A 13,088-nucleotide genomic window follows, 5' to 3' on the forward strand; every position below is an offset into this window, starting at 1 on the left:
AGAAAACTCAAGTATGGTCTCCATCCCCAAAACTTGACTGTTTTTTTACATGGGCATTATAGTCACTTTAAGCACATGCAAAAAGACTGGTGTATCTCTCACCATCTCCACACCCTCCCTCACCATCCCCCGCAACCTATAACTCCATACCATCATTCCCAGCTCACCTTCCCCTTCCCATCCCATTAAGCCATTAGTACTTTAAAAACCCAGTGTGCAATCAAAAAACTTCAACTTCAAGAAAAGCTGTTTTTTCAGAGTCTGTATCTTGGAGACCCCTTGGTCAAAATGACTGTAAATTTGGATCACTAACCCTACCCCACACTCCCATGAGGCACATCAAATTTCAAGGTATTCTGATTAACCATGACGATTTTAGAGCACTTCAAAGCATCATACTTTAATTAGCAAGTAACTCTTAATCTTAAATGCCACTCTGCTATAATCATAGAAATCATAGAATCAGAAGGGACTTCAAGAGGTCATCTAGTCTGGTCCCCTGCACTTGTGGTAGGATTAATTATTATGTAGATCATTCCTGACAGGTGTTTGAATAACCTGTTTTTAAAAATCTCCACAACCTCCCTAGGCAATTTATTCCAGTACTTAACCACCTTGACAGTTAGGAAGTTTTTTCTAATGTCCAACCTAAACCTCCCTTGCTGCAATTTAAGCCCCTTGCTTCTTGTCCTATCTTTAGAGGTTAAGAAAAACAATTTTTCTTCCTCCTCCTTGTAACAACTTTTGTATATACTTAAAAACTGTCCCTTCTCAGTCTTCTCTTTTCTAGATGAAACAAACCCAGTTTTTTCAATCTTCCCTCGTACGCCATGATTTCTAGACCTTTAATCATTTTTGTCACTCTTCTCTGGACTGTCTCCAGTTTGCCCACGTCCTTCCTGAAATGTGGCACCCAGAACTGGACACACTTCTCCAGTTGAGGCCTAATTAGTGCAGAGTAGAGCAGAAGAATTACTTCTTGTGTCTTGCTTACAATAGTCCTGCTAATACATCTCAGAAATATGTTTGCTGTTTTTGTAACACCGTAACACTGTTGACTCATATTTAGCTTATGATCCACTATCACTAGGGCCGGCTCTAGGCACCAGCGCTCCAGACATGTGCTTGAGGCTGCACTTTCCAAGGGGCGTCATTCCTGCTCCCCCCCTTTTTTTTCCCTTGGGGAGCAAAAAGCCAGGAGCGGGCCCTGAACCAACCTGTTCCCTGTCAGCTGAGGCTTTCAGGCTGAGCTGGAACTGACACTGCAGTTCTGGCTGCAGTCAGTAGATGGCGCTCACGGCAGCCTGAGTCGCACAGGCTGGACCGCACTTCAGGCTGCTCTGCCGCTGGGGATCCTGAGCATCATCCCCCGGAGCCGGACCCGGGCTGCGGCGCCGAGAGGGGCTCAGCTCCGGGGATGATGCTCTGGCTCCCCAGCGGCAGGGCAGCCTGAACTGCAGTCCAGCCTGGGTGTGAGGAGCCGGGGAGGGAGGGAAGTGGGGCCCGGATGCAGGGAGGGGGAGGGATCCTGCTGCCGCCACCGTTGCTGCTCTGCTCCGAGTCTCCCCAGGGCGGCGCGGCGTTTCCCCGCGGGAGTGGGCTGTGCAGGGCGCCGCCGGGGGCGAGTGGCCTGAGCTGCCAAGGAACTGCCGCCTTCTGCCCTCGGACCCAGCCCTCTGCGCACCTCCTGCGCCTCAGCCCCGCTGCCTGCCCTGGATGCAGAGAGGCAGAGCCCAGCTCCGAGCGGGGCAGCGGGGGATTCTGCCCTGCCGGGGGACCCCCGCAGCTCGGGCACCTGGGGGGGTCAGTGTCTGTCCTCTCGGCTCTGCCTGCAGGGGGCTGGGGAAGCAGCTGTCAGTGCCTGCCCCTCTCAGCCCTTGCACCCCCCATCCCGCTTGCAGCCCCTCCACTTGTACCTCCCCCCATCGCTCCTTCACCACACCCCTTCCCCTTGTACCCTCCCTTCACTCGCACCTCTCCCCTTGTACCCTCCCCCAGCCCTCTCCTCCCACACCTCCCCCTTCCCCTGCACCTCTTCTCCCACAACCCTCCTGATACCCCCTCTCCTCCTCCGTGAGTACATCACACCCAGCTTCTCTGCCAGTGTAGAGCCCCCAAGCACCCCCACACCCACTCCTCTGCCTGAGCCCTCTTTACTAGATCCCCATCCCTTTCGGGGTACAAGGTTTGAGGGTTAGTCCCTATGCCTTCCATGTGCATTTGGAGCATTAAAGATGGGGTTGCGGGGACCAGGGGGGTGAGATTAATACTAAAGTGAAATAAAAATAGGAGCAACAGTTTGATCCCAACTGCATGAGTAAATGGGGATTGCTGTGGTGAATAAGAAGTTCACGTTTGTGGTGGGGAGCCTAGGGCTGGGGTGGTAGGGGGTGCGGGTGGGGGAGGGCACTGGTGGAGGGGGAGAGCCCAGGGCTGGGGTGGGGAACAGCCAAAATTTTTTTTGCTTGGGGCGGCAAAACACCTAGAGCTGGCCCTGACTATCACCCCCCCAGATCCCTTTCCGCAGCGCTCCTTCCTAGGCAGTCATTTCCCATTTTGTTTGTGTGCAACTGATTGTTCCTTCTAAAGTGGAGTAGTTTGCATTTGTCCTTACTGAATTTCATCCTATTTACTTCAGACCATTTAGCCAGTGTGACCAGATCATTTTGAATTTTAATCCTGTCCTCCAAAGTACGTGCAACCCCTCTCAGCTTGGTATCATTCACAAACTTTATAAGTATATTTTCTATGCCATTATTTAAATCATTGATGAAGATATTGAACAGAACTGGACCCAGAACTGATCCCTGTGGGACTCCACTTGATATGCCCTTCCAGAATGACTGTGAACCACTGATAACTACTCTCTGGGAACGGTTTTCCAATGCTGATGATAAAAAAACAAAGGGTGAAACCAACAAGATGCATATGTAATTATATGCATTGCATGATCTCTCACTGTTGGAACTCTCATTCCCTCTTGTCCTCACCAAAATGTCTTCCATACCTCAAGAGCTATCATAAGTTTTCAGTGTGAGAGGTAGATTATAGTACCCTTGAGTAGTACCATGTTTCACAAGTAGTGCCATTGACTTTAGTGGTATGATTCATGGTATAAAGTACCCTTTGATGTTAGGGAGCCAAAAAAAAAAAAAACCAGCCCTAAATGGCTGCAAAATAAGAAAACACAAAAATAAAGTCTCCGTAAGAGAGTATGGTGTGTGTGTCACATGTGGAACATGCTGCATCTGAACTAAACACAAAGGCCTGGTCTACACTACACTTTTATACCGAATTTAGCAGCGGTTAAACCAATTTAACTCTGCACCCATCCACACAATGAAGCCCTTTATATCGATATAAAGGGCTCTTAAAACCGATTTCTGTATGCCTCCCTGACGAGGGGAGTAGTGCTGAAATTGGTATTGCCATGTTGGATTAGGGTTAGTGTGGCTGCAATTTGATGATATTGGCCTCCGGGTAGTATCCCACGGTGCACCATTGTGACCGCTCTGGAAAGCAATCTGAACTCGGATGCACTGGCCAGGTAGACAGGAAAAGCCCTGCAAACTTTTGAATTTCATTTCCTGTTTCCCCAGCATGGAGCGCTGATCAGTACAGGTGGCCATGCAGTCCCAAATCCAAAAAGATCTCCATCATGGACCGTACGGGAGATACTGGATCTGATCGCTGTATGGGGAGACAAATCTGTTCTATCAGAGCTCCGTTCCAGAGGACAAAATGCCAAAGCATTTGAAAAAATCTCCAGGCTATGATAGACAGAGGCCACAGCAGGGACTCAAAACAGTGCTGTGTGACAAGCATAACGGAAAGCCAAGAATCAAATGGATGCTCATGGAGGGAGGGAGGGGGACTGTGGACTCGAGCTATCCCACAGTTCCTGCAGTCTCCGAAAAGCATTTGCATTCTTGGCTGAGCTCTCAAAGCCTGAAGAGTCAAAAACATTGTCATCAGTGGTTCAGGGAATATGTCGTCAATTTACCCCCCGTTCCCTCCCTCAAAGAAAAGGGGAAAAAATCATTTCTCTCCTCTTTTCAATGTCACCGTATGTCTACTGAATGCTGCTGGTAGACGGGGTGCTGCAGCACTAATCAGCAGCATCCTCTCCTCTCCTCTCCTCTCCTCGGTATGGTACAATATGACTGATAGCTGTCCTTGTCATCATTTTGTGAGTGCTCCTGGCTGGCCTCAGTGAAGTTGGCCAGGGGCGCCTGGGTAAAAATAGGAAGGACTCACGGTCATTCCTTTCTTTAAGCTTTGTGTCCTGGAGATTCAGTCCTGGCAGATGGCGCAATAGGGCTGGTAACAGTCCTCATCATAGCAGCTGGAGGCTGAGCTCCTCTTCCCTGCCACACTTTAATGAGTAATGAAGATGTCCTGCCTGGAATATCATAGCAGCTGGAGGCTGCCTCCCCCTCATTTTATCTCACTAAAAAGTCAGTGTTTCTTATTCCTGCATTCTTTATTACTTCATCACACAAATGGGGGATAACTGCCACAGTAGCCCGGGAGGGGTGTGGGAGGAGGGAAGCAACGGGTGGGGTTGTTGCAGGGGTACCCCCTAGAAAGGCATGCAGCTCATCATTTCTGCGAGATATCTGGGGCTCTGACCCGGAGCGGCTGTGCTCTTTGGTTCTCTCGTAGACTTGCCCCATATTCTAGGCGGGTGTGACTCTATTTTTACACAAAACATAAAGAAGGGAATGACCTGGGAAGTCATTCCCATTTTTGTCCATGCACCCCTGGCCAACCTCAGTGAGGCTAGCCAGGAGCACCCATGACAGCAGCAGACTGTACAATATGACTGAGAATGGTCATCATCAATTTCCAAAGCAGCAGACAATGCAATAGGGCTGGTAACTGTCTCTGCTATCTTGCAAAGGCAAATGAATGCTGCTGTGTAGCACTGCAGTACCGCGTCTGTCAGCAGCATCCAGTACACATACGGTGACAGTGAAAAAAACGCTAAACGGGCTCCATGATTACCATTCTATGGTGTCTGACAGGGCAATCCAGAGAAAAAGGGAGCAAAATGATTGTCTGCCGTTGCTCTCACGGAGGAAGGATTGAGTGACGACATTTACCCAGAATCACCTGCAACACTGTTTTTTCTCCATCATGCATTGTGATCTCAACCCAGAATTCCAATGGGCGGGGGAGACTGCGGGAACTATGGGATAGCTATGGGATAGCTACCCACAATGCAACACTCTGGAAATTGATGCTAGCCTCAGTACATGGATGCTCACCACCGAATTAATGTGCTTACTGTGGCCGTGTGCACTCGACTTTATACAATCTGTTTTAAAAAATCAGTTTATGTAAAATTGGAATAATCCCATAGTGCAGACATACCCAAAGAAGCTCCTGGCTGCAGCAAACTGTAGATTTCTGGAAAGATAAAGGTGCAGTGCATGGAAAATAAAATCCTAACAGTTATAGACACGTGTACAGCACTTTCAGATTGTTTGTTTCTTGTCGTCCCTTGCTGAATTCTGTTTAATTAAATTGTGATCGCTTAAGTCAAATTTTTCATGCCATAAAGCATCATACACCTATGGTGCTGTTTCATATATACAGAGTAATAATGACACTGAGCTATGAGGGAAAATATCAGGGTGGATAACTAGAAAACATTCCCTCACAGTGAGAAAATGTATTATCCTGTGCTCTAGTTAACTGGGGGAAAGGTGGAATCCTGTTACCTAAAACTAGCCTAGTGGCAGCCCTGAAAAACAGAGAGTAGGGAACAATCCTTCAGTGACTGTGAGGAAAGAGGGGGTGTTGAGGCAATATGCAATCAGCAGTTCTCTTTCAATGCCTCATGTTTGTCATTCAAGAGAGACCCAGAAAAATCATGTTTTTCTCATTTTTGAAAACAGGTCAGTGACCTACAAAGACCCACAAACCCCTAGTTTTCATGTGACATATCAGGAGCAACGGCTGCTTCTGCAAACACCCGCTGCAGCCTTCTGTGCAGCAAGATTATGTGATAACACAAAACAGCAAAACCACCAGCCTAGGTGGGACGGATAGGCACTGCTATTTCAGTCTAACATGTGCCTCAGAGTGGAGTGCGGGGGGTGCTGTGGAAAGAGGTGATGATGAGTTACAGAAACGGTTTCACAAGCAAATGTTAAACCGCATCCTGTTATGTATAAAATTCAACTGCTATTCTCATAAATGAACAATATCAAGGTTGGTTAAGCTCATAATTTAAGCCATTCCCTTGCCTCTCTTAATCTGCGTACAACGCCTTTTGAAATGTTCTCTGCCATCCCATGCGGAGCTCTCCAGCTCCATCTCACCCTTGAACTGCAGCACCTGCTACTGTTGCCGCCTTGGGCTCCCCACACAGCTCTACCAGTGCCCCTCAGTCCTGCCCTAGAACCACCCCCTGCTAGTCCAGTCCTGGGCTCCCCACACAGCTCTGCCAATGCCCCTCAGTTCTGCCCTCCAGTCCCCTTCCATTCCAGTCCTGGGTTCCCCACACAGCTCTGCCAATGCCCCTCAGTTCTGCCCTCCAGTCCCCTTCCATTCCAGCCCTGGGCTCCCCACACAGCTCTGCCAATGCCCCTCAGTCCTGCCCTGCAGCCCTCTGGTATTCCAGTGTTGGGCTCCCCACACAGCTCTGCCAATGCCCTTCAGTTCTGCCCTGTAGCTCCCCTGATATTCGAGTCCCTGCTATTCACTTCCCTTTTCTAGGAGACATTACTAATAATATTGAAGTGCACAAATGAGGACTACAGTGATTTTAACCAAGCCTGTCTAGGCAGCTTTGTACATTATCATTTTCCCTTGGCCTTTTTGATGCTGTCCTTAGATCAGTATTGCATTGAAGCCCTTTGACAATAATGATTGAACTATTTAAAAAGATATGGAAGTTATGTCTCTATAAGTAAGAATTTATCTGCCCAAGCGAGAGTATTGCCATCTGAATCCCTGCTCATTACCACAAACATGGCAATGATATTGTTCCATTACTAGATGGAAAAGGTAGAATTATCAATAATAATGCAGAAAAGACAGAAGTGTTCAATGAATATTTCTGTTCTGTATTTGGGGAAGAAACCGATGATGCAGTCTAATCATACAGTGATGATAACACTCTTTCCATTCCACCAGTATCTCTGGCAGATGTTAAACAGAATGTACTAAAGTTAGATATTTTTTAAATAGCAGGTCCAGATAACTTGCACGCGAGAATTTGAAAAGATCTGACTGAAGAGCTCTTAGTGGACCATTAACATTGATTTTCAATAGGTCTTGTAGCTCTCTGGAAGTTCCAGAAGACTGGAAGGAAACGAATGTTGTGCCAATTTTTAAAAAGGGTAAACAGGATGATCTGGGTAACTACAGACTAGTGAGTCTGACATAGATCCTGGGCAAGATAATGGGCAGGCTGATACAGGACTTGATTAATAAAGAATTAAATGTGAGTAATGTAGTTAATGCAAATCACCTTGGGTTTATGGGAAACAGATCCTGTCAAACTAACTTGATCTCTTTTTTTGATAACATGACAAGTTTTTGATAAAGGTAATAGGGTGACAATATATTTAGATTTCTATAATGTGTTTGATCTGGCACTGCCTAACGTTTTGACTAGACTAGAATGATGTACTAAAAACTGACTAACAGATAGTTCTCAAAATGAGAGAGACAATGCAGGTGAGGTAATATTTTTATTAGCGCAAACTGTGTTGGTGAGGGAGACAAGTCTTCAGGCTACGCAGACCTCATTTTCAGGTCTGGGAAAGGAACTCCCAGCATTACAGCAAAATGCAAAGTGGAACAGGTTGTTTAGCATAAGTAGTTAACACATATTGTAAGGGGACCATTCCAGGTAGAGTGGCCTAAATCTTGTCTCTCTCGCCAACAGAAGTTAGTCCAATAAAAGATATTACTTCACTCATCTTGTCTTCTGACTACCTAATATTCTATGACCAACACAGGTATAACTACATTGCATAGGTCTCGAAATGTAATTGTAAACTGGAAATAGTCATTGAGTGGATGTGTTTCAAGTGGGGTCACATGGAATCAGTTCTTGGCCCTATGCTATTTAACATTTTATCAATGACCTGGAAGAAAACATAACATCTTCACTGATAACATTTGCAGACTATATAAAAATTGCAGACAATAGAAAAATAACAAAGACAACAGGTTGAGAACAATGTGGATTGCTTGCTAAACTGGGCACAAGCAAACAATATGTGTTTTAATATGACTAAACATACATTTATACATCTGGGAATAAAGATCTTACATAATGGGTGACTATCCTGGGAAGCAATGACTCTGAAAAAGAATTGGGGATCATTGGGGTTAATCAGAAGAACATGAGCTCCCAGTGTGACTCTGTGCCAAAAAACCTAATGAAATGTGTGTTGTATAATCAGGAGAACCTCAAGTAGGAGCAGAGAAATGATTTTATCTCTGTATTTGGTATTTTTACAACTGCTGCTGGAATACTGTGTGCATTTCTCTTGTCCATAATTCAAGAAATACGTTGATAAATTGGAAAGAGTTCAGAGACGTGCCACTAGAATGATTAAAGGATTAAAAAACCTGCCTTATAGATGCAAAAGGCTCAATTCATTTAGCTTCACAAAGAGAAGTTTAAGGGATAATTTGATTACAGTCTATAAGTATCTACACAGGAAACAAATATTTAATAATGGGATCTTTAATATAGCAGAGAAAGGTGTAACATGATCCAATGGCTGGAAATTGGATCTAGACAAATTCAGATTGGAAAGAAGGCGTAAATCTTTAAGAGTGAGAGTAATTAACCATTGGAACAATTTACCAAAGATTGTGGTGGGTTCTCCATCACTGATCATTTTAAAATCAAAATTAAATGTTTTTCTAAAAGATCTGCTCTAGGAATTATTTGGGGTAAGTTCTATGGCCTATGTTATACAGAATTTCAGACTAGATGATCACAATGGTCCCTTCTAGCTTTGAAATTTATGAATTTATGAAAACATAAAACTAGAGATGGGCGTGAGTCACAAAATTCAGATCTGGATTTGAACTTATAGAATCTGGGGGTGTTTTGATCCTGGGCTTTGGCCTGGATATATCTCTACACAACAGATGTCCTTGCTTCCCCTCACCTTGCCTTGGGATTAAGTGAGCTGCCTCTGATTCACTCAGTATTTAACCTGAGGAACTCACTGCCAAATGATATTAATTTAGTAAGAGCAAAAAAGAAGGTTAGATAATCTTATGAATGAGGGTATTTGTAGGGACATTACCTAGAGTTATCAGTTCTCCTGCTTCACTGTCTGTGATGAGGAAGAAACTCCTCTTGTTGTATAATACTGTACCATTTTTAGCTGGTTTCCACTACTAATCCCCATTAAAAACCAAGAAATGTATGAAACAGAACAACGTGTGTTATCTATATTTCAAGCTTAAAACAGCACTGACAGCTAAGCAGTATATGGCTCCCATTTTTCACTATTGTCCCTTTCCCTTCCTTACTTCCACACCACTATAATAATAAACGGATTGAAACAAAGTGTGTCATTACTATTATGAGAGCCCTTCTAGTGGTAGCAATGCTACTTTACATGTGGTGCAACTCAAAATGTTACATGGTGAAAGAAGCGAGCCAGAATGGCTGCCTCTTCACTACAAAATCCACCATAGCCTGGTGTTGTTATTTCTTGTGTTATCTTCCAATTTTCACCTATGTCTACTCTACAGAGGCTATGCTGGCATAGCTATCTCAGCATAGCCTCCTTGTGTATATGTAGCCCATACCAACAGAAGTTTTTGTGTCCATGTAAGTACCCACTCTCCCTCAATGATGTTAGTTATGTCAAAAGAAACAATCTTCTATAGGCATAGCTGCAACTACACTCAGGGCCGTCCAGAGAATTCCGGGGGCCTGGGGTCCTCGGTGGCAGGGGCCCCCCACTTCGGCAGTAATTCGGCAGCAGGGGGGTCCTTCCGCTCCAGGACTCGCTGCCAAAGGGCCCCGAAGACCCTTGGCGGGGCCCCCCTCAGCTGAATTGCTGCAGAAGTGCAGCTGGGTCTGCGGCAGGGAGACCCAGCTGTCATAAACAGATAGCTAAAGGTTAATGTTCTTTTACCTGTAAAGGGGTAACACCAGTAACCTGAAACACCTGACCAGAGGACCAATCAGGAATCAAGACTTTTTCAAATCTGGGTGGAGGGAAGTTTTGGGTGTGAGTTCTTTGTTCTTTGTCTTAGGTCTGTTCCTTTTCTCGGCTCTGAGAGTGATTTTTCTGTCTCCGGGCTTTCTAATCTTCTGTTTCCAAGTTGTAAGTACAAGGATAGTAAGACAATAGGTTTATATTGTTTTCTTTTGTATTTACATGTATGTAGTTGCTGGAATGTTTTAAATTGTATTCTTTTTGGATAAGGCTGTTTATTCATTTTTTTCCTTTAAGCAATTGATCCTGTATATTGTCACCTAATTACAGAGACTATTTTTAATGTCTTTTTCTTTCTTTTTTATATAAAGCTTTCTTTTTAAGACCTGTTGGAGTTTTTCTTTAGTGGGGACTCCAGGGAATTGAGTCTGCAGCTCACCAGGGAATTGGTGGGAGGAAGAAGTCAGGGGGAAAATCTCTTTGTGTTAGATTTACTAAGCCTGACTTTGCATACCCTCTGGGTGAGGGGGAAGAGAGATTAGATCTCTCGATACTTGTGTTTCCAGGACTGTAAGCAGGGAATCTCCTAGGGTCGTCCAGGGAGGGGAGCCTGGGAGGAAGTAACAAGGAAACAAGGGGAGGGGGTTATTTCCCTTTGTTGTAAGACTCAAGGCATCTGAGTCTGGGGGTCCCCCAGGGAAGGTTTTGGGGAGACCACAGTGAGCTAGGCACTGTATAATTCCTAGCTGGTGGCAGCAATACCAGGTCCAAGCTGGTAACTAAGCTTGGAGGTTTTCATGCTAACACCCATATTTTGGACGCTAAGGTCCAGATCTGGGAAGAAATGTTATGACACCCGCCGTGGGTCTTCGAGGCACTTCGGTGGCTGGGGGTCCCGGAGCGGAAGGACCCCTGCCTCCAAATTACCGCCGAAGACCCGGCTGCACTTCGGCAGCGGGTCCCACTTTGGCTATAATTCGGCAGTGGGGAATTCCCCTACTGCCGAAGCCCCGGAGCGGAAGAAGCTCCGGGGGCCCGGGCCCCGTGAGAGTTTTCTGGGGCTCCCAGAGCGAGTGAAGGACCCCACTCCAGGGCCCCCGAAATACTCTCATGGGGGCCCCTGCGGGACCCGAGGCCTTGGTCAAATTGCCCCACTTGCCCCCCTCCTCTGGGCAGCCCTGACTACCCTGAGTATTTTGTCTGCGTAGATATGTCGGTTAGGGCTGTGTTTTTTTCACATCCCTGACTGACATAGCTATGCCAATATAACTTTTAAGTATAGATCAAGCCTGAGAGTGTAAGCACCTAGTGTCAGGACTCTTATCTTTTTACCTGTAGAGTGCCATGTACTCCTGTGGGTTTCTGTAAAGATACTTAAGATAGATATTTAGATAGATGGACAAAATGGGGGAGAGAGAGTTAAGCTTTCATTTGAAGCATGTGATATTCTCCATTATCAAAAATGGGACTGAATGAGATGGAACAGTGTTTTTTTCCCAACATAGCAAGAAGTAAGATACTAGTGTAGATGGATGCATGGTTGTCTCCTGCTAAACTAGTAGATGGGATGATGCTAGACTAGATGGCCCAATGCTTTGATCCACTGTAACAAGAAGGAGAAAACCTGACTAGTAGGAACAATGAGTTTCTTTCACTAAAGCAGGAAGTGGGTTCCTCTTGGCAAAGCAGAAGGTGTGATACGAGAATAGGGGCACAGTGGGATGATGTTGCATGGAGACTCCCTACTGTAATGGACTCATATACTGCAGCCAATACAATTGCTACATAATTCACACATAGAGACACACATAGAGACCCCTTGAGAGATTAGACTACAATTCTAGCCCTTCAGCTCAAGAAACACAGGCCTCTTCCATTTACACTAAGAGCGACAACTCAATCCCACTTCCCTACTTAGCCGGCAGTAGCGTTGGGTCCCTTATCCTTTCCGTGGCCTGACATCATTCGCTCATGTATTCACAAATAAAGCCAGTCTAACACACTATGTTCTCAAAGTTCTGTGAACATTACAGGCATTTTTGTTTCATACTTCAGCAGCAGATAAAAAAATGCAAAAAACTTCATTAAGGATTTCAAAAGTGTTTATTAAAAGCTGCTGTTTCAAACAAGCAAATACAGCCAGACAATCCCACACTGCTGTCTTTGTACAACTATTGTAACAAAAGCCTATATGCTTTGCTGGTTTCTGAAAAAAAATCAGGACTTGTAAAACTAATGCAGCTGCAGCTCCTTCTTTCTCCAGGTATCTGTGTCATCCACCTCAGGCCAGCTTCTTCTACTGCATTTGCTGTGGGAGGGAAGGGAATAGAACTGGTGGTTAGTCATGGGTCACCACTAACCACTGAGAACCAAGCAATGATCATCCTGTGATTAAAACACCAGGGGGTGGAGCAAACAGTCAAGTTTTCCATAGTGCAGCTTCTTCATGCACAGCCATCCCATCTCCATTCTGGGTCATAGATTAAGGATCTAGATAGATTAATTCATGAGGCGACATTAAAGGAACTAAATATGTACTGGGTACCTAACTGACAGAAAGTTGATTAAATTAGATCAGTATTTTAATAGATCGATCTATCAATCGATTGATCAGCTGGTTCTCCTTTCACTTATGCTGGCGTAAATCAGGAATAACTCCATTTACATTAATGGAATCACACCAACATAATACTGGTGTAAGGACTAGTCTACATTAGAAAATTAGGTCAGTATAACTATGCTGTTCAGGGGTGTGAAAAATCCACACTCCTGAGTGACAGAGTTAAACTGAACCAACCCCTGATACAGACAGCACTAGGTCATCAGAAGAATTTTCCCATTGACATGGCTACCATCTCTCGGGGAGGTGGATTACCTCCTCTTACAGGAGAACCATTATCACCAGTGTAGGTAGTGTCTTCACTGAAGTGCTGC

General features: G+C 45.2%; 1 gene segment (V, D, J or C); it reads right to left on the reverse strand.

The window, feature by feature from the left end:
• Positions 1-12,238: 12,238 nt before the first annotated feature.
• The window catches only part of LOC115636523, a 448,049-nt gene continuing 447,199 nt past the window's right edge, over positions 12,239-13,088 (reverse strand). The window contains 1 exon segment of the C gene segment in view: positions 12,239-12,462. Within this exon segment, the coding sequence occupies positions 12,451-12,462 (12 nt within the window).

The sequence above is a fragment of the Gopherus evgoodei genome, chromosome 1 (assembly GCF_007399415.2).
Source record: "Gopherus evgoodei ecotype Sinaloan lineage chromosome 1, rGopEvg1_v1.p, whole genome shotgun sequence".
NCBI lineage: Eukaryota > Metazoa > Chordata > Testudines > Testudinidae > Gopherus > Gopherus evgoodei.